This window comes from Marmota marmota, unplaced genomic scaffold (assembly GCF_001458135.2).
Source record: "Marmota marmota marmota unplaced genomic scaffold, marMar, whole genome shotgun sequence".
Lineage (NCBI taxonomy): Eukaryota > Metazoa > Chordata > Mammalia > Rodentia > Sciuridae > Marmota > Marmota marmota.
In genome coordinates, this window is record NW_026000005.1 from 11,142,977 (window position 1) to 11,165,715 (window position 22,739).

The 22,739-nt window shown below is 37.3% G+C and overlaps 1 protein-coding gene across 4 annotated transcripts in view; it reads left to right on the forward strand.

Annotated features, from left to right (window-relative positions):
- The window catches only part of Mfsd6 (major facilitator superfamily domain containing 6), a 62,136-nt gene extending 42,099 nt beyond the window's left edge, over positions 1 to 20,037 (forward strand). The window contains exons 3-8 of one of the 4 annotated variants that reach the window (XM_048808183.1): positions 102 to 199; positions 12,842 to 13,003; positions 13,893 to 13,991; positions 15,605 to 15,885; positions 17,710 to 17,734; positions 17,870 to 18,013. In XM_048808183.1, the coding sequence (XP_048664140.1) occupies positions 102 to 199; positions 12,842 to 13,003; positions 13,893 to 13,991; positions 15,605 to 15,885; positions 17,710 to 17,734; positions 17,870 to 17,880 (676 nt within the window). In that variant the 3' untranslated portion in view covers positions 17,881 to 18,013. Of the gene's footprint in view, positions 1 to 4; positions 34 to 97; positions 200 to 12,841; positions 13,004 to 13,892; positions 13,992 to 15,604; positions 15,886 to 17,709; positions 17,735 to 17,869 lie in introns of those variants that run through there. The other 3 variants (XM_048808186.1, XM_015481155.2, XM_048808185.1) reach the window with 3 other exon arrangements.
- Positions 20,038 to 22,739: the final 2,702 nt, after the last annotated feature.

The window sequence follows — 22,739 nt, forward strand, 5'->3', positions numbered from 1 at the left end:
GAACCCTATCTGTTCAATGATGGAGGGTAAAAAGTAGGTAATATTTGTAGTTTTTGTGTTTAGTCTTTGGGGCTTAATTAACTTTCCTTTGCTTTTTATAGGGTTCTGTACATTGGCCTGGCCTGCAATACAGCTCGCTATATTTATATTTCCTACCTGGAAAATGCCTGGACTGTCCTCCCCATGGAAGTTCTTCAAGGTAAGTTAACTGCTATAATTAGAGTTATTTCTCTACTTAACCAAGCAATGTGGCCTTCAGCATCTGACTCTACAAAGGAAGGGTGGACCTGCTGTTTTATATGATTTTGAAGTGATTGTTAAGGAAGAGATGACGTCAAAAGGCTGGCTTTTCAGTTACCCTGAGTGCAGTGCTGCATTGAGTCAAACAGAGCTGGATTTGACCCACACCCTTGTGACTAAACAAAGAAAGAAGAACTCTAGAAAATAATCCTACATATAATTGTTAGGCCACAGGCATTTAAAGGTGGTTTTAAAATGTAAAAGTATTCATTTTTCAAAAATTTAGGTGTTTTTGTTTTTTTTTAAGTTAACTATGTTTATTGAAAAAATATTGTCATAATTATTTATCTCTTCCATTATTTTTATTATATCTGGTGGTTTATGTCTAAAGCTTTATAGTCACATTATTGTTTTTCCATGAACCTCCTAAATCTTTGCTCAGATATCCTGACCTGAGTTCTTCCCTGGCTTCACTACACTGTTTCCTATCAAGATAGAACTGAAAAAATTTCTAGGAGGCTCATTGCCATATTAGCTCATGTAACTGGGTTCTGAAAACCACTGTTAGTACCTTGGCTATCCTATTTATTGATTGGCATTGTGATTAAAATACAGGCTCAAGACAAGATCATTTGGAGTTGAGTCTGCTGTGACAGCCCAGGTTCCTAAATCAGTAATTGGACTAGACAGCATGGGGTTATATATAATTTCATTAGCTTTATTAAAGATTTCCATTATCTTTTTTCCTAACTTGAAGGATGTAAATGCATTTCAATATAATTAATTTCTTTTCATGATTTTGATCTTTTAAGATGAAAGATTTACAACCGTATGTCTAAATAGAATGTATAAAATGTGCTGGGCATGGTGGTGCATACCTGTAATCCCAGCTACTCAGGAGGCAGAGGCAGGAGATCTCAAGTTCCAAGCCAGCCTCAGCAACTTAGTGAGGCCCTAAGCAACTCAGTGAGACCCTGTCTCTAAATAAAACATTAAAGGGCTGGGGATGTGACTCAGTGGTTAAGAGCTCCTAGATTCAATCCCTGGTACCAAAAAAAAAAAAAAAAAGTAATCTCACTCATTCATCAGATTACACCATAGCAATGAGAAAAGAACATCCCAATTTAAATGAGATATAATTTATATTTATATTAAAATTATAAAATTTAAAAATATATATATTTTAAGGATAGGGAATGTAGCTCAGTGGTATAGTGTTTGCCTAGCAAGCATGAGGACCTCGATACAATCCCCAGTACTGTACCAAAAAAACCAAAACAAACCCACAAAAAAACCCAAAAACGTTAAAGGTGCTTTTCACTCAGGAAATTATACTTCTATGGTATAATTGGTAAAAGGAGATTTGTATATAAATGTATAGAAAATTGAGCATATAATGAATTATCATATATAATCACTAGAATTCTAGAAGGGTCTTAAGGCATACTTATATTATATCATTGAAGAATAACAAAGAGCTAAACATGAGCTACAGGAAAGAATCTTGCAATAACAAGCTATATGCAACCCAGTTCTTAGTGTCTCACTTCTATTTCCTGTTCTCTCCTTGTCTGGCTTCATTGCTTTGTTTATTGGTATGTCACAGTGTACAGACTCTATAAAAAGATCTGTGTGCCTATGAAAATATATTTTGCAATAACTATGTATATACTTTTTTTCTCCTTTTAATTTAACATGAATTAGATAGAAAAGTTTACATAAGATACTGAAGAAAAAAGAGCATTCATGAAATGGTTTAAGGAGCAACGGAAGAATTTTATAAGAAGGAAAAACAAATGCTATTTTGAACTTAAAACCTCTTTTCCTGTTAATTTATCAGATGTATTAAATGGCTACTAGGAACCAGGCAGCATGTGGGGTACTAGGAATGTAATAAAAAAAAATTAACTCATGCCTCAAGGTCTCACCATCTGTTCTGGAAGCCAGATGTGTAAACATATAATTACTACACAGTGTGTTATATGGAATCATAGAAAAATGTGCTAGGTAACAGACAAAGAGCTTGGTGGAGAAAATAATTGGCTTTGTGAAGTCGAGAGTGGGTGGATGAGGATTTTATTGAAGAATTCCCTAAGGAAATAACATACAAACTGGGGATTGAAGAGCTAGTAGGAATCCACCCGGTAGCCTAAAGAAAGACAGCATTCTGGGATAGGGAAGAGTGCTGTATGCCAAAACACAGAAGTAGAAATCACAGCAGGACCTCAGGAACACAGGTGGTGTGCCACAGCTAGGGCTCCATGGAATTATCATCCCAAACTGCGGACCTGGGCTGTGTTTTTACAATGCCTATATATACCTCGGGGTGTATCATCCCAGGATTTGGGGGGCTGGCCATGTTCTGAATCTAAACAGGAATTCTGCTTCGTGTCACCAGCTACAGTTTATACTTACATATTTCATTTTATTCTCTCTTGTTCCAGGAGAAACTTAGTTACTGATTGAAGCAAGAGAAAAAGGAGATCTGTAAATGCATAGTTTCCTCCTCCAACAGAGGGCTCTGTGACCAGTTTCCACAGAGCTCATTGTTTCTAAAACTGGAGGAGATCATTTCATTCCTTGGCAGACTGAATACTGAGTATTTGGCTGTACAACAAAACCAAAATTCCTTCCTTTATTTGACCCATGCCCACCCCACGGAAAGCAGTGGATCATCCCTGTGGAGTCAGTCTTGCATCACAGGATACAGTTCTGACTGAAAAGATTTGTTTGAGTGGTCTTGATTATGTTGCCTTTACATTGTTTGTCCAAAGACATTAAAGTCCCCAAAACAACATGAAAACTAATACTGCCTAATGCGCAGCTGAAGTGGAGAAGACAAAAGCTGTACTGTGTTCTGTATCACCAGCTACCCATCTATTCCTCTTTGGGGTTGCATGAAACTCATGGTAGAAAAATCCCTTGTTTTCCTTGATTTCTTCAAGTTCTTAATCATCCTGTAACATTCTCTCATTGGGCTATATTAACATTAATTAGCATTTGGGATGCAGAAAAAGGAAAATTTCTCCTCTTTAGACCCATAGGGAAGAGGCTACGCAGATCTATTTGGGGATCAAGGTATGACCATTATGGAAATGTGAGGTCATTTCTTTCTCTAATCTTTCTCACATTCAGTGGCCAGTGTTATCTTGCAGCCTATCCTTTTAGCAATTCAGCTAACATGTTATTCAGTAGGCAACTAGTGGCATAAAGCATATTTCCTGCCCATAAGGAGTCTATATTTTTGGTTTTTAAGTTGAATCTAAGTACCATCCCAGAGGTGGCAGGATTAGTTTTTTATTTCTCAAGATCTTATTTTAAAAATTCATGGAAATTTTACCTTTACTTTTGCATAAGAAACATTTGAACATTTATGGTTATGATCAGGAATATAAACATTTGATAAAAATAAAGCTCAAATTTGTTATACTTCTTTCCTATGTGGGTACTGATTTTATAGTAAATCTTTGCAAAGCTCAGAAAAGAATGTGATCAAAATTATTCTGGTTATTAAAATATATTTAAGGAGAGTAAGTCCACCCCAGGGAGCTGCTATAACTAAAAGGTTACTTTGAATTACTTGAATTAATGACTTTAGTGTTGACAGGTAGAAATGAAGTTCAGGTCATCTCCTCTCTGTAGGATATTTTGCCAGTGGGGGTTGGGTTACATTTTTTATGATAGATGGTTTTTTAATGTCACCAGTAGGAGGGCCTGAGCTGACATTTATGAAGCTTTATTCTGTTTATATAGCATGCCTCTTCCGCCAAGTAAGACCCATGTTTTCCTTCCTCTTAGGTTCTTGAAGAACATAGAAAAATTATAAGAGGATTACTATGTAGTCCTTATCTGACAGTAGGAATTCTAGACATGATTCCAATCTGTTATTATCAGGTTGAAAATTTTGTGTGTGGCTTAACCCTTAAAACACAGTAGTTTGCTACATGAATACCTAAGATACACAAATATTCTAAGTTAAGCATTTCAATTGATAATTGGTACACAAAAGTCATTGGTATTACTGTTAAAATTAACTTTTAATCAGAATAGTCTTTCAAATTTTAATGATATTTTTTGGTATCAAGGAGTGAATGCAGCAGTCCTTAACTAACACTGAGCCATCCCCTAGCCCCTATATATAATAAAAAATATGATTTTTATGACATTATATATATATGTACAGATATATATATATATATATATATATATATATATATGAATATATTTTTAATTTTGAGAGAACATCTTGCTAAGTTACTCAGGGCCCTGCTAAGTTGCTGAGGTTGGCTTTGAACTTGAGATCCTCTTGCCTCAGCCTCGTGAGCCACTTGGATTACAGGCATGTGCCACCACACTCAGCTAATAATTTTATTCTTTGTTGCCCATGTTTTATAGTTGACAAAACTAAAATAGTTACAAAAACATTTTCTTCAAAAAGAAATTATTTTTTCCATTTAGTATTCATTTGATGAAATGTCTTCTGGTCCAGTCATCCTTTTCTGGCATCTGTATGCCCCACTGAGCTCTCCTTTTTCTGAATTGTTCTCACATTTATGGACTATGTTGTGTAAGTTAGCACGTAATAGCACTCAAGTCATTTTGCAAATACTAGTTTTGTTGCCTTGTTTAACCCCTTAAATACAAAGTCCATGCCTTACACTTTATTTCTCCTAAGAGTTATGCTTATACAAAGATATGTTGTAACTGCTTGTGATGTATTGCCCCTGTATCTGGTACTGTACTTGATATTTTCCAGTTTTTAACCCTTGTGAATAATGAAGTTCTATCTGAAAATTTATAAATATCTGAAGAGATTTTGAAAACAAAACTTAAATCCTATATTTTCAATATCATATTTCTTTCTAGAATAACATCTTGCCATCTGTGGCATACTGTAAAAACACTGATATATTTTAATCATTTACTCACTTACACTCCCACCTCATTCTATAGGCTTGTTGAGGCAGTTTACAAAAATATACAATAACCTGGAAACCATAAAGCACTTAGGCTTGAATTAGACCATCTGGGTTTGAATTCCAGCTCCCTATTAGTTCCCTGTCTTTGGCAAGCTGCTTAATCTCTCTAAGCTTAAGACTTGAATTATAGAAAAGATTAATATGAGTACTAAATAAACTAATTTATGCAAAGTATTTAGCACAGTATTTGACACATAGAGTACAGTGGATGTTAGATAAAAAACAATAACAATAAGGTAAATTAGAAACAAACAAACCCAAGTATCAGAAGAAATATAATTGAAAAGATTCTATCCTAGGAGGTTAATCTGCAATTATACATGAAAGTTTGGCTATGAATTAGAACCTGAGACCTGATGACCAAAACATAGTGGAATCAGGACCATCTTTGGGGAAGGGATATTTTTTACTGGCTTTGATATAAAATTAGCCCCTGTGTGCAGCTTCATGTGGGAAAGCATGAGGATGTAATATACAGTGCTGCCAAGTCTTGACATTAAACACACTCGGCGTTAGGTGGTAGTCTCCTTAAACTTGTTTGAAATGTGCCAAAGGCATAATATAAAATTCATGAGGGCTCCAAAAACAATGTTACATCAAATATAGACTTCTAGAAACTCAATTTTTTTAAACATGCAAACTAAAGTTTATAGAAGAGATCTGTTTCTTCTTCTTTTACACAACATGGGATTTGGAAATTCTCTCCAACCTTATCAAGAATACCTTTTATCCATAAATGCCTTCTTTCTCATATGCCAGCATACAGATCACTTCCTGCCTAGTTTGAATTCATCATCCTTTTATTCAGCTGCCATTAGATGTCAGGCTTTGTGCTGGATGCTGGGTAGGTCTGTTCTCCACAAGGAGCTCAGTCTGCTCCTTCTTCAGGTAAATCTTGACCCTTTTGACCCACTGGACATTTCTTAGATATCATCATATTCTTCGAACCTACCAGGTATCTGGCCCATAGTATAGACATCAACATTATCAACAGATAGTGCTAAGTAGAGGCATGAAGGAGATTCTTGCAGTGCTGTGTGCTGGTAGAAGTGGAAATGTTGGCCTATAATAATAATTGTTGCCTGTCCTATATAAAATCTCTTTCAAGTTCCATGCCACCTCTGCTAAGTACATTACTCTGTCAGATTCTCTGCTATTTTTGGAAAGTCTAAGAGGGATAATAACAAGCCAGGCTCCCTGCTGTAGTTCATCTGCTATCTGGCTTTCTTCTTGCACATACAGCTAGATTATATTTTCCAATATCCCTTGCAGTTAGGTATGACTGGATAACTGGTTCTGACTAGTGAGATAGGAGCAAAAAAATGATGTATATCCCTTCTAAACTTGACCCATAAAATTTTCCGTGTGCTTTGATTGCCTCTCCTCCTTCCCCTGGGTATTGAAACCTAGGGTACCAGGCATTGAAGAGTCGAAGTCTTTGCAGCCTGGATCCCTGAATGAGTGTATGGAACAGAGCTGCTACTCCTCCTGTCTCCTGCTAGTTGGACTTCATTTATGATCAAGAAAGTATCTACTGTGTGAAATCAGTATTATTTTGAGGCTTATCTATTACAACAGCTAGCATTACCTTAACTGATAGAGACTCCTCTTACTGCCTACCCAGTGGAGGCCTTTACTTAGGGAGAGCAGTCTTACCGATGTTCACAAGTTTTATCTTTCAGAAGCTTCTTTCATCCCTGCATGAGAAGTACAATGAAGTAATTGAAATGTAAACTTTGGTCTGTACACGGAAAAGGATTGTGACAGCTAATTCTGTGTGCTGGTGCTAAAGGGATAATTATATTTTGTTTGGTAAGCAATACATCAGTGGTAGAAACAAGAAAAACAAAACAGTTCTAGTTCTCAGTACTTTGTCAGTTCTCTCTCCTCCCAGCCATTATGATGTGATTTCCCCAAGCCAAGCAACATTTAAGAAAGAATAGCTGTCTTCTTGAGAAGAAAGGATTTTTTTTCTTGCTCATACATGCCATTTATTGCAATAGAGCATTCTTGTGGGCCAGGACTGAACAGTTTTGAAATACATATTGCAGAATAAGATACCGGTATTGAATATTATAAGGTAAAGAGCCATTTAGGGTATATGAAAGACTTGATGCTATATGTAATAAATCAGCTTTTAGGGAATGAGGGGGCAAAGGCAGAAGGAATAGGAATTTTTTTTTCAAGAAAGTAGATTGTTGGGCATGTTTGGAAATACCAACAAAACCTCTCAAAGCTGACAACTACATTTTCTGAGGAATACTGAAATAGTTGTTACGAGGACATACAGTGCAACACATAAGCACTTAAGTTCTGAATGTGGATATCCAAGATTCATACCATGTCCTACTACTGCCTGTCTCTGTGACCTTGAACATGGCATTCTAATCTCTTGGTGCCTTAGTTTCCTTTTTGGAAAATGAAGAAAAACATACTACCCAAGAATAAAGGAAATAATCTGTGCAAAATAGCACAATTCCTTGTGGAATAATTTGCTGTGATGATACTATATTATTAATAAAAAATTTTATTATTAATCACAATTATTTTTAGTGATTCAAGGTTATCCAAACGGTATCTCCAGATAGTTAGGGTCATGGCATTAAGTAATGTGGGCATATCTTTTTGTTTCTATTAAGCCTCAAAGCTAATGCTGATGAACCCCACTAGAAGTAAGGGAGGACTGAGACACTAAGTTTATGTGACCTGTTTGGTCTTTGTGAGTCATGCAGTATTCGTTGAGCACCTATTAGTGAGTTGGTGATGAATTACTACTGAAGGCATCTCGATAGATTTATGACAAGTGACTAAGGAAGGGTTAACAGGTGTGGCTAGGTGTCAATTTGTGTGTTCACTGTTAGCAGTCAGGGGTAACATCTTTTGATTTTCACCGTTGGCTCTTTCAACATAATTATCTCATACTTAAGGGTTTGAAATTTTGTACCTCTGCTGTACACATTTACCCATGTCACAAAATAAATGTTCTTATTTCATCACATAAAGAATAATCATCTACTCTTTTGCACAGATCTCTAATAAAAAGTAAAGAAAGTAGAAATATTTTCTTTTCCTAGTTTATGATAGTATTTTACCTCCTAAATTTTACAGGAGAGTTGTTTTAGGTAGCACAATTGCTAAGGCTTCCTCAATCTTGTCGTATAAATATGGAAAATGGTGGAAAGTTTTTAGATTTCTAAGGTAGCTTTTTATATTATTCTGAAATTAGAGGACCAGAACACAATTGTAATAAAAATATTGGCCAGAGTTTGAGATTACTAATAAGATTACTGGAGAGTTGTGTATTCAAATTTAAGCATAAGAACCATAGCTCTACAAATGCCTTTAAGGTGATATTACTAACCGGTCCCTTCTATGGATTGCTTAGTTTTGCTAGTTTATTTTCTAGGAAGTGGGGTAGGCTTAATTGATTCTTCCATTGTCATGATGTTTAGAAATAGTTGTTTTTTTTTTTTTTGAGAGAAATCAATTCTAACCTTACGTCTTCCCTAGAAAATGTTGGAGGATATAGGAGAACTGGCTTTCCTTCTTCTATCTTTAGTACCAGAGAAGACATTTTTATTGTACACTTTATTGTTTTTCCCTTCAGCTAATGCCATTAGTTACTTTAAAGGCTGTAGTTCCCAATTATCTAATCAAAATCAATAAAGAGACTTTAGAAATCTAACTCAGGAGAATTTCAGAACTGCCACATTATACCAGCCAGCCAGATCTAAAAATAATTTAAAAGCCTTCAGACTGGAGTCACCCTGGTGGAAAATGGTTTGATTACCTTAGATTACCTTGTTGTCTAAGTTTTAGACAACACCTAGAATTTTGAAGTGGTGTAAAGAGAGAGGCTCTATTATTGCAAGATTTTGTGTATGCCAAAGCCTTCACACTTGAGAGTAACTTCAAGAATTATATTTAATCTAAAATATCAATGAGATCAAATACATTTGATCTAAATTATAACCAAAAAGTATATTTTAATACAGTCCCATACACAAAGAGGCTCGTCTTTGTCTACTTGTAAATCCTGCAATTGATTGCAGTTAACGTGCAACCACGTGATGTGGTTTCAGGTCTTGGGAAACCACGTCTTAAAGATGGATCACTAATTTGGATTTTGTTATTGAATCAAATCAATTTTGAATGAATTAATTCTATGTGTTGGAATACTTTCAATTTTTATTTTAGTGTTAGTGAAATTCTAGCATACATCTTGAAAAGAAATAGAAGTAACATCACCTTTAATGATACAAATGAAACTCTTCCCATTGTGTACCTCTGTATCAACATTCACAATGAAGACTCTATCCAGACATTATTCATTTCTGAGAAATGTGGCACTATCTAGAGAGCATTGCAATTGTTTAGCTAAAGTAAATACTTTATTTGACTTCTTTGGAAATTAATTAAGTGTGCATGCTACCACTGATGATCTAGACTGACTTTTTAGTTGAAAAATAGTCTGGTTAGGGCTAGGATATAGCTTAGTGGCAGAGTGTTTGCCAAGCTTGTGGGAGGCCTGGGTTGGATCTGCAGCACTAGAAAAACAAAACAAACAAACAAACAAAAAACAGTTAAAATGATGACTGAGGCACATATAAGGGATAGGAAAATTGTTTAGATGTTTCTTAGTCAATTATGAGGCATGTGAGATAATGTGTCCAGTAAAAATAACATTTATTGCATTATGGATCCACTTAAGTAAGGTCATCCCAGTGATTTTTTATTGTATGGCATACTTGTGACTTTTCCCTTTTTGAGTGCTGGATATTTTCATATTCCTAGAAACATGCTTGAGCCTTGTTCTGGGACATAGCTCAGTTACTTGGAAATAGTATCATCTTTTGGGGTTTTGCTTTTAAGATTACTTAGGTGAGACTAGAGTAGTGGTTAGGGCTTATTTACTAACACAAGACCCTCTTGAGTACTTGACAAGTCCCAGAAATCCTGAGGTTTTCCACCTTGGCTGGTGGAAGCAGGTACTATTTCCAACCTCATATGGTTTCCAGAATTGCTCTCTATCACACTCTTGGGTGGTTCTTTCCTTGGCTTTGAAAAATTTCTATACATGCTTTTGTTGAACAGTTAGTTCTCTTCTGGAAACCCTCTGTAGGTCTCTGGAGTTTTCTCTTTGAAGGCTGTCTCCTCTCTGGTGTTTTGCCCTAGCACACCAGCTACCTTGTCTCTTTAGACTCCTGGCTGGAATCTTCAACTCAGTGATTCTTTGTGCCTGTACCTCTCAGAATATCTCAGGCTTTGAGCTGGGGCTACTCATTTATTTCTCATGTCTCAGGTGTTACTGGTTTTGTTGCTGATGCACGCTAGAATTTCACTTATACTAAAATAAAAATCGAAAGTATTCGAACACATACAACATATATAAAGCAATGTCTCGAGAATCATATAACTGAAAAGCTATATATATATATATGTTTATATATATATATAGCTTTTCAGTTATTTCAGGAAAGAGAGTAAGTCTACACCCTGTTGATCCATTCTGGTCAGAAGCAGACAAAAGTTAGACCAAATTTTAAAGGAATATTGACTCTGTAGTTTAATAGTCTAAAACTTAGGGTGAGTTTCTGAAGATATTATCTCCAAAAGAGATCATTTTTTAGGGAAGGAGCTCCTGACTTAATCAAGGCAGAACCAGCTGATTTTTTAATCTCTCTAGCTATAAAACCTGTTGTGATAATATATTTTTTAAAATCACACTTAAAGCAATGTCTCAGTTAATATTTTAATTCAGATAATGCAAAGTTACCATATATTAAAATAATTACTTTTAAAAAACCTGTTACTTCTCTCTCCCTCCAACAGATAATGAAGATAAAATACAGTTGTTATGAGGCATTGTAAGTTGTCTCTACACTCTTTTGGAAAACTAAAACTGTTTATTCACAAGCATAAAAATTGTCATCTCCAGCCAGGTGTGGTGGTGCACAACTGTAATCCCAGTGACTGGGGAGAAGGATCACAAGTTCAGAGCCAGCCTTTGCAACAGTAAGGCACTAAAGCAACTAAAGCAACTCAGTGAGACCCTGTCTCTAAACAAAACACAAAATAGGACTGAGAAATCAATGTAGTTCAGTGGTTGAGAGCCCCTGAATTCAATCCTTGGTACTCCCCTCCCCCAAATTGTCATATCCTCTGAACCATTAACCTCAATTGTGGAATTATAGCCAGTGTAAATAATCTAAGGTACATAAAAAGCTTTATCTCCAGCTTTGTAAATTATGGTGCTAATCATGATGGAGAAAAATGGAAATAATCTTAATGTCAGAGTAGGTGCTCACTAAGATATGAATACACAGAACATATAAAGAACACTTCCAACTCATCAATAGAAATCAACTTAATTTAAAAATGGGAGGACTCAAATAGCCATTTCTCCAAAGAAGATACACAAATGGTTAAAAAGCATCACTAGTGCTCAGCATCACTAGTATTTAGGGGAATACAAATCAGAAACACAAAATACTACTTCACACTCATTAGGATTGCTATTATTTAAGAGGAAAAAAAAATCCAAAAATAAGTGGTAGAGAAATTGGATCTCTTGTTCTTATCTGATGGGAATGTAAATGGTGCAACTACTGTGTAAAATAGTTCAGTGGTTCCTCAAAATGTTAAGCATGTGACCATGTGACCCAGAAGCTCTGCTTTGAGCTGTGTATATCCAAAATAATTGAAATCAGGGATACAAACAGGTACTTGTATACCGATGTTCATAGTAGCATTATTCACACTAGCCTTTAATAGGTTAACATATCTGGGTGTGATGGTGTACCCCTGTAATTCCAGTGACTGGGGAGGCGGAGGCAGGAGGATCATGAGTTCAAAGCCAGCCTCAGCAACTTAGCGAGGTCCTAAGCAACTTTGTGAGACCCTGTCTCCCAAAGGAGAGAAAACTAAAAAATAAAAAGAGTTGGGGATGTGCCTCAGTGGTTAAATGACCCTTATTAGTTCAATCCCCAGTACCCAAAACGAAAAAACAAAATAGGTGGACACAACTCAGATGTCCACCAATAGAAGAATACATGAGCAAATGTGATATATACATATGTTGGAGTATTATTTAGCCTTTAAAAGGAAGGAAATTCTGAAACTTGCTGCAACATGGATGAACCTTTAAGACGTTATGTTAAGTGAAATAAGCCAGAAACAAAGAGGACAAATACTGTATGATTCTAGTTAGGAGATACCCAGAGTAATGACCTTCATGGAAATAGAAAGAAAAGGGGTTGCCAAGGCCTGAAGGGGAGGGATTAAAGAATGGTACAGATTTTGTTTCAGGTGAAAAAGTTCTGGAGATGGGTGTTGTTGATGGTTGCAGAACGGTGTGAGTGTACTTAATTCCATTGAACTGAATGTATAAAAATGGTCAAAGTGGTGAACTTTATGCTATGGATACTTTACCAATGTACGTGTGTGTGTGTGTGTGTGTGTGTGTGTGTGTGTGTGAGAGAGAGAGAGAGAGAGAGAGAGAGAGAGAGAGAGAGAATGCATGTATTTAAAATTTAAATAATTCACATTCTAAATGGGGTAACTGAAGGAGTTCTAAGCAGACATTTGATGCCTCCTGTTTCTCTGTTTCTTTCCTTCTCCAGGAGTGACACACGCGGCCATCTGGGCAGCATGTATTTCTTACCTCAGTGCAGCTGTTCCCCCGGAGCTGAGGACGTCTGCACAGGGCATCCTGCAGGGCCTTCACCTGGGATTGGGGAGAGGATGTGGTGCCATGATTGGAGGCGTGTTAGTCAATTATTTTGGTAAAAAGGACTTTCTTTTTTCCTTTGGTGAAAACATAATTTTTCAGCAATACTTCATGAACACTCACATTATTACTGAATATTGCCAGAAGCTAAATTCCAGTATTTGTATTCTGTTTCTAAATTTCAGGCTAGTTATAATTCTAAAGCATGTGGTTAGGTTGTTAAGATGATTAAAGGCAGCCTATAATTGTGCCCACACTCCTTTGACTAACAGTTTAATGAGATGCTACATAGATACTTCAAAGGAGCCCAAAAAAATGAATAAGCACATATGTTTTTGGTTTACAGTGTGGTACCCCAAACCTGATGATGATAAAGCTAAAGAAAAGAAAATTCATCATTTGAACCAGGAGAGTCTAACTAACAGTATACTGATGTTGATCATGTTAGTACATCTGTATTAACATAGCCTGTCTGCCTCATCAGATCTCCTTTATTGGAAATATAGGGGCCAGGGTGGAAATGAGATTATTCTGCTCTAGGGACTGTGACTGCTCAGTCATGGTGAGTTGGGCCCAGAGACATGTGAGTTTATAACACCATATAAGCTCTGCCATCCCACTACAGATTAATAGGGCTGTTAGTAAAAAGGTAGGTAAATGGTGTTTACAAAGAAGAGAATGCCATTGAATATTAGATGTTGCAATGGAAGGCAGTGAAAGACAATCCCTTATAATCCTTTAAAAATGCAGTTTTATAATTGACAAACAACAGAACCAGTGCCAGCGCCAGGGGCACCTTTAGGGAAAGCTAGCGGAAGGGCACTGTCCTCTGATTCACTGAAAGCTGTGCTTCCTGTGCCTGAACTTTAGAACATTGACAGTTTGGGAGGAGGGCTATCTGCATTTCCTGGAATTCCTCTACGGTCCTGTGATTGTTTTCACAGGGGCTGCTGCAACCTTCCGAGGCATTGGCATGGCCTGCCTGGTGATCCTCCTGCTCTTTGCCCTGATCCAGTGGCTGGCAGTGCCAGATGAGGAAGAAGGTAAACATTTCCATTCTTTCTTGATGTTGCTAATGGTCCAGACCATGAGGAATTTCACAGGTGCCCCTCAGAAACCTGGAAGTAGTAATGGTATACGATGGGCCTACCTGGGTGGATTTCCTCAGTGGTGTACCGATGCACTCGTGTGTGCCATGTTAGAGAGAAGCCTCCTTCTCTGCTAAAAAGAATTATATTAGGAAGCTTGAACATTCTTGTTTTGTTTTATGGTACTGGTTTTAAATTTCCCTGGTATCCTGGAGGGATTTCAATAGTCAAATACATATAAGGCTATAGTAATTTTACTTCTAGGGGTAGGGAGTGGTATTACTATCTATGCCTTTACCTTCATTTGAAGAAAATGAAAGTCTAAATCTGAAATTTGAAGTTTTCCCTGAACTAGATATGGCCTTTAGTAAAATTGTTTTGTCAAGTATAATGTATAGATGAGAATTTAAATCAATCTTGATTGCAGTACTGGAGATTGTACTGGGAATTGAAACTAGGGGCGCTCTACCACTGACCTGTCCTCAGCTCTTTTTATTTTGAGATAAGGTCTGCTAAATGGCCCAGGCTGACCTGGAATTTGGGATCCTCCTTCCTCAGCCTCCTATGTCGCTGGGATTACAGGCATGCACCACTTGTTAAAGCATTTTTTTTTTTTTTGGTGGGGGGAGGACCAGGGATTGCACTCAGGGGCACTTGATCACTGAACCATATCCTCAGCCCTGTTTTGTATTTTATTTAGAAACAGGGTCTCACTGAGTTGCTTTTGCTGAGGCTGGCTTTGAACTTGTGATCCTTCTGTCTCAGCCTCCTGAGCCACTGGGATTACAGGTTTGTGCCACCACACCCAGCTTAAATCAACTTTTTAATGAAAAGGGTCAACCAGTAGAATACAAATAACTCTTGCTCAGCTCCTTGGTCCCTGTGCAGGGATAGTCTTCTTTGGCTGTCCTATCCTTCCATGAGCCCTGGCTTCAAGTATCCAAAGTACTTCTGTCAGGACAAAAACTTACTTATTACAGAAACCTCATAGGTAGATTTTAATCACTTTGAGTTATTCAGAAAAAAAGAGCAATATTGGGTTTCTTACTTTTGTTCTTTATAATCTCATGTGGATCATACCTCTTACAAGTCTCAGTTTGAGCCTTCAGTAAAAGGCTTCCAGATAGCTTTTGCTGTTTTGGTGCTACCTTTAAAATTGCAATCCTACAAGGGGACCTAAAGCACATTAACTGTAACCTATGCTCCATACAATGTTATATCTAAGTTAAATTGAAAACTAGATTTCTTAAATAAATATAAGTTAATATCTATTAAGCCCTATGAGGAGACCAAGCAAAGAAGTCATGCACCACATAAAGAAATCCTTGGTAAGCAAAAATTTATTAATGTTGCTAAACAAATTAGAATGGGTTTATAGAATTGTCAGTTTACTTATTTAGTTGAGCCAGAGTCTCACTCTGTTGCCCAAGCTGGTCTCAACCCCCTGGGCTCAAGGCAGCCATTCAAGTAGCTGGGATTATAGTTGTGCACCACTGCATCTGGATTATTTGCCTTTATTTAAATATGTAGAAAACTGAAAAATAATTTGAACATTATTTTCTCTCCAGACAAGACAATGTTGGCAGAAAGGATTCCTGTTCCCTCCAGTCCTATTCCCATAGCAACCATCGACTTGGTACAGCAACAGACAGAAGATGTCATGCCACGCATTGAGCCCAGACTTCCACCCAAGAAAACCAAGCACCAGGAAGAACAGGAAGATGTGAACAAACCAGCCTGGGGGGTCAGCTCCTCCCCCTGGGTGACTTTGGTCTACGCACTCTACCAAATTAAAGAGATGATGCAACTGACAAGAGACAACCGTGCTTCTGAGATACAGCCTTTACAGGTATTGTTCCTCCACTGGGCTAGCAATGTCACCTTCACTGGAGACACTTAAAGTGGGCTCACTCATTTTAATTATTCATTTTACATTCATTAAGATTTATCGAAAAACTGGTGGGAAACAAGAGACATGCAAACAATTTCAATACTCTGATAGCTGTTATGGCATATTTACATGGTCCCGTAGAAGGAAAATTCTGCCTTATGAAGTTTAGGAAGGCTTTACAAAGGGGATGATAATTCTTAATAAATTCCAATCTTATATACTCCTTTAAAATTTCAGTGTTGATGGATAACAGTTACAGCAAGAGTATATTGTTCTTGCATTCAGGGACTGTATTTACTAAGCTCTATAGTTCCAACATTCTAGTGGTCATGCCATATCATAGGAATGCAATAAATATCTGTTGAATTAATTAACTAATAATTGAGCCACTGTATGGGTTTGACAGGACCCCCAACTCAGGGGATGATGGTTCTGCAGTGGCCTCACCTGAAAAATAGAAAGTGCAATTATTCTTATCCCTAGATAATCTCTAGTGATCTCTTCTGAGAAAAGTCAAACCATGCTGATAAAGTTAATAGCTGTGTAACTAAAAGCTGTTTCCAGACTTTGGAAAATGAGTATGACTTCTACAAACAGTTTGACCAAAGGAATGAATTTTATTCCCTTTTTTTCCCACTTACTTGATAAGTTGTGTCAGCTCCATATTTAGAGTAGCTTCAGAGGAGCCAGAAGAAACAAAGAAATAAAGGAGAAAGACTTAAGGATAATTTGGGTATTTTCTTTTTATAAAATCTGTTGAATTACCTTCATTAAATGTATCTTGACTTTGTAAACCTAAAATCTTTATATAATTTATGCAAATCTGATTCTTGACTGATAACCATATGCATCCCAGTTTGTGCATGATACTCCTTAAGATAATAAACTCATATGAATCTTCTGCTAGGTCTGAACTCGACATTGGGGTGGGAGGAGCACAGGGAGGATTTTGTACTTTACAGCAGGGAGGGGAGCGGGAGAGCAGGTGAGTCTGCCGCCGAGGGCGTAGCATTGTCATCTCTGTGCTCAGCCTCATTTTCACAGAAGCCCATGAGGGTTACGCAGCACTAATTTTTTTTTCTTTTTTTCTGGTGTCTGTTGAGATTAACAGGAACTAGCAGTTTTGGTGTAGTTCTTATGAAAAAGTCATTGTGCTAAAGTTTTTTCCCCATATATTTCAAAATTAACAAAAATGAAACTTTTTTTTAATTATTCAGCTATTAGAAGTAACCCTTTTTAAAAATCATGTTTCCTGGGCTGGGGTTCGATCCTCAGCACCACATAAAAATAAACAAACAAAATGAAGGCATTCTGTCCATCTATAACTACAAAAAAAAATCATGTTTCCTGACCTGAAAACTAATATGGAATTTTACCAAAACATACTGGAGTGAGTACACATACTTATTGCTACCCACCACTGGTTACATAAGTACACGTCCCTTTTTTATGTAGAAGTTCTTTCTCGTTTAACTTTTAGTGATTATTTTTATTTTGAAATTGCAAATATACATTAGGATTTTTCATTACAGAAAAATCCCTCATTAACTTAATATTGACAAAACATCTTCTAGCTCTTGAACACCCTGGTCTTAGCAAGTGGCCTGCATTTCACTTATTCCTTGGTACTCATCCAGTGATTTACAGTGACTGGGGAGTCATTAAAATATTTGATGATGTAAATTGTTTACCTAGTAGTGATGGGTGTTTTGGTAAAAATGTTCCTTTATCCACAAGATATGTCTGCTTATAGTGTTTGTGTTTTTCATGCGGCTCTGGCAGTTGCACATAGGAAAAGAAATGAAAGGTAAGACATTCTATACTTATTCCTCTATTACTTGGTCCCTGGGTACTTCACGATGATCTCCCCACGTTTGCTGTGTCTTACTTGAAAACATATATAAAGGGTTGGTTTCACATTCTTTCTGTTTTTTCCTCCCAGGGGACCAGTGAGAATCAAGAAAATTCTCCAGCTGGTGGAGTCCAGCCTGTCCTGCGTGAGACTCACCCTGACCCACCTAGAAACCAGCCATCCCCTGACGCAGCAGCATCTCAGACGCAGATTAGCTCTGTTCACCCCAGTGTGGACCCACGTGTGGAGGAGAGTGGGGAGCAGCACACTCCGCCTGCCACTGGAGGACGCTGAGGGACCGTGTCCTGCTCATCTCACACCCTGCATGGAATTGGGTTCCTTGGCCAGACCCCATCACAACTCCTGCGGAGGAGCCAGCACTGCATACGCTTCTAAATATCTAAACTCATTAACATGGAAAACACACACACATAAACACACACACACACCTGAGCTACAATACATATGGCAAGAGAAGGTGAACTTCCATAGTCCCATTGGAGTCACAGAAAGGAAATAGCATTCAGTGAGGACTTCAGTTCTTGGTTGGTTAGGTGAATGACCACAGAACATTTCTGCCAATGCAGGAAGGCTGGAAACCAGCTGTTACACTAAGTAGAGGGAACACGAGTATTTCAAGGTGAATATTGGTATAATTTCCCTCTTCTGATTATTTATTCTAATTATTGTGTTCTTAATGCCCACTGTAAAGAAATAGAGTACATCTATAATTTTTTTTCTCTAGAAGAGAACCATTTAAAAAATTGTAAGATATATTAAAAGGTAATCAGATGAAAATAGTACTTATACTTTTTTGTTTAAAATTTTAAAAAGTTAAGTTTCATCATAAGCTTTGCATATCTCCAACAAATATATTTTTATATACGTATGGTATATATTGAAAATAGTACTGAGCAGCAAAAGCTGTCATTGACTACTGCAAGCTAAATTGAGCTTTAAAATGCCTTTTGTTTTAAATGGGCTTTGAGAATGACTAGAAATGAGGGAATATTTCAAAGAAACTGACCAAGTCAGTATCCTATGGCTTAACAGGTAAGGGTTTACTAAATATATTATACTGGAAATAGCTTCCATCACTATTTACTATTTTAGAGGGATTTGGGCTCTAGTTAGCTTATATAATAAAACAAAAATCACTGAATTCCTAAGGTTCCTTTAATTACACAATACTATTTACAAAGAACAGTATAAGATTTAAGTGCCTGGGAGAGGGATACAATTTTTAAAACTTACCTAGTAGGTCAGTTTTGTTTGTGAGGTGGTAAATAAGAAATTGGGAATAGAAAGGGTGTAACAAGAGGTACTTTCTAAAGAATAAAGAAACAAATCTCAGTGTGCTCTTTCCCAAGAAGATATAGTCAGACACTGGACAATTAGATCTGGGTATGAGACTGTACATATTCAGCTATCTTCAGAACAATGGTTTGGTGAATCATGCATAATGCTTGCTGCTAAAAATGAAAGTGGAGGACTAGGGAGAGAGCCACTGCTTCAGCTGAATGAAAGGCAATGGGAGAGAGGAAGGAACAGTTAGAAGCCAGCTCTCGCCTTAGCCTCTGGTCAGACAGGATCATGGTAAAGCCAGGGCCTCCCCATGACACAGCTCTGCCCAGTACTTTATCTGGGAGAAGAAATTGTACACTTGGATATCTAGCTTCACCACAAAATATAGCTTAAAAAGAAATAGAGTTAAGCAAATAGTTATTTTTGCACTTGAACTGAAACGTACTGTACTGTAAATTATCATGACTCATTTTAAGTGACCTTTAAAATCAGATGTATTTATTATGCTTGTGTAATTACAGAAATAAAGAAGTGGGTGACAGGCTGAACCTCACCTATGAATGTACAGTATGTAGATTTGTGAAACTGACTGTAGGAAGTCAAAAACTTATATTGTATCTTGTGTTTACAGTTCTGATTTATTTCCTTGAAAAGCCTGCTGTTTGGGAAATGCACAGTGAACATGTTGAAGTAAAAATAAAACACATTTTTAAATATTTCTTAAATGATAAAGATGTGACCAAAAAAGTAAAAGTCCTTTACTCTGTAATGAATGAGACCAAATGCAACACACCTTTGTCATGAAATGTTTACTGTGGGAATTGATCCAATAATGCAGTAATTTCCAGCCTTTTGAGCTGACACCTTCATGAGTCTGTGGACTTTGTGACTTTTTCTTGTCTTCAAAGTGCCATATGCCACTTTAAAAAACATTAAAGTGAATTCAAATTAAATCTTGATTTGAGAATTTTATAACCCCCCTTGAGATCCCTAGAAATACTCAGGGGTGTCACAAAACCCAGGCTGGTAATCACTGCCTTAATGACTTATTTTCTACTTTTTCCCCTATGATCATAGAAATAGCAGATTACCCCAGGGTGCTGAGTTCGTCTGGATGCAAAGAGGCTGGTTGCTAATTATTAAACTAGTCCTCAAAGCCTTAAACAGAATAATAGCTTATAATACATCTCAATGGCAGTCACTTCCTGAAAAACTTAAGGACTCATAGGGAGGACAGTGCTCCTCTACTGGCCTGTGAATTTTGCCATGGCCCTAAGAAGCAGTTAGCTGAAAGCTTCCTACGGTTTTGCAGTTCCTTTCAATACTTCTAGTGCTGCTGGGGCCACTGTTTAAGCAATATTCCTCTCAGCCAATCTGAGGTTAATCTAGGAAAATCAGGTTATCTAGGAAAATGAGGTTAATCAGTCAATCTAGGAAAAGAGGAGCCACATCCATGGTGATTGGGTGCTTGTTATGTGCTAAAGAAATTATTTTGTCCTTACAAAACTCCTCTGTGGTACATATCACTGGCCCCATTTTAAATATGAGAATTCTGAAGCTAACAGAGCTTAAATTATAGGATTACAGTCACAAAACTAGGATTCAAAGTCAGATCCTCCTAATGTCAAAGTCCTGTCCACCCAGCACCTTCCTCCATCCCAGGGGGTGGGGAGGCCATTCCCCACCTAGTGTTATGGTAGAGCAAGCCTAAAGCAGCCCTGGCCTGAACCATTCCACATGTTCCTGAAACATACATGTGTGTGGTTTTATTTCTATTTAAGGGTTTCTAGATATTTCCAGATAACCAGAAATGTAGCAACTTCAAACTCCTGGTGCTAATTATGAGGACACCAGGTCCTTTACACTCTGGATGGTTTGTCAATGATAGAGAAAACCCAGAGGTTGGTAGGGACTCTCCAGACCAGAGCAGTGGGAGCCAGGAAGGGCGGATACATACACAGATCAACATCCTTTGACAGTAGTATTGTACAATGGCTCTGTCCAGTAGAACTTACTAGGAAGATGATAAATTCTCTATTTGTGCAGTCTAGTGTGGTGACTGTGAACTACATATGGCTATTAAGCAGGTGGAATGTGGCTAGTGCATTTGAGGAATTAGATTTATACCATATTGGACAGTACAGGAAGAGATCACCTTTGGGGGATATGTGGGCCTCAGTTTCCTCAGCTTCGGCATGAGAGGCTGACCCTAAAGTTAATGTTATTCTGTGAAGATGAGGCTTGTGACAGAGATGAGCATATGGATAAAAAAAAAAAAGGTGATTTTCCATTCAGGAATTCTTCAGCCTTATGATGCACTGGAAGAAGACAAAGGCTATCTGAAGCCCTAAACCACTTCTGTGTTATTTCAGTGAAGCTTTAAGAATACCTGATTCAAGAATTCTGAATCATTAGGCACTTGGGAGAAAGACCAATGCTTGGATGGCGACAAAATAGGTGAGAGAAAAAGGGCATGTTTCCTCAAATTGGAAAGTAATGTACTTTGTACAAGAACAAGCTGTGGCTTCTGATAAGTGGGTAACTGGAAGCGTACTGCTTGTCCCGGATGGGAAATGTGAAGCAGTAAACACCCACTCTGGACCCAACTCACCTGGCTCCTCTCTACTTTGGGCAGCTAATTAACACAGGACTACTTACTCCACAGGGCTCTAAGAAAGTCCCAGTTTTTACATGGCAATTCAGGGACCTTATAATGCTTCAGTTGGGAATATGGACTCTGGATTCAGAATGGAATTAACTCCCAGTTCTGCCAATGAGGACTTAACATATATAATACACACACACACACACACACATATACATACATATATACATACATAAGTTCTCTGGGCCCCAGGGCCCTCCTCTGTAAAACTGGGGTCATTTTAATTAGTCTGCTTTATAGATTGTTCCAATATTTAAAAGAGATCCCTGACACAATGTATGTTCCGTGACAACACCATTATGACTGTGTGGTGAACAGCCTGGGAAGGAGGAGTACTGTCTCCTTCTCTAGGGCCTTGCTTTTAGTATTTTGTTGACATTTAAATCTATAATCATTATGTTCCTTCAAACAATATATAGTACCATGCTAAATATATTTACCTACAAGTAGTAAGCTGTACAATAAAGCTTTCAGTTCTGATACGCATCATAAACACTAAATGTCGAAGATATGACTTAGTTAAAAGATAAAATTAAATAAAACACAAGTTGAAGAGGATGGGAAAATGACAGGTAATGACACTGCATAATATGCAAGGTCTGCAGAAAGGAGTAGGTTATAATACATTTGCTCCATAATTTCCATTTTTTTCTTAAGAGGTATCAACAAAATAAAAACTGTATAATCACTTAAAAAGTTATGTACCATGTTTTCTCCACTAGTCATCTGAGGATGCTACTCTTTTATAATGTAAACTTATATTTCAAAAAGGTCAGGAATTTTTTGTTAATGGAAAACATCAATGGGATCTCAGAAAAATAACATCTAGACCAGTGCTAGGGATGATGTTATATCTGAAGTATTGCTGGTATGTGACAAAATAGAATGGTTTGGAGATGAAGTGTCCTCCAAAAGCTACTTTCTATATTAATGAGATGAAATGATTGGATTGTGAGAGCTATGGCCTAATCAGTCCAGATTGGTGTTTAC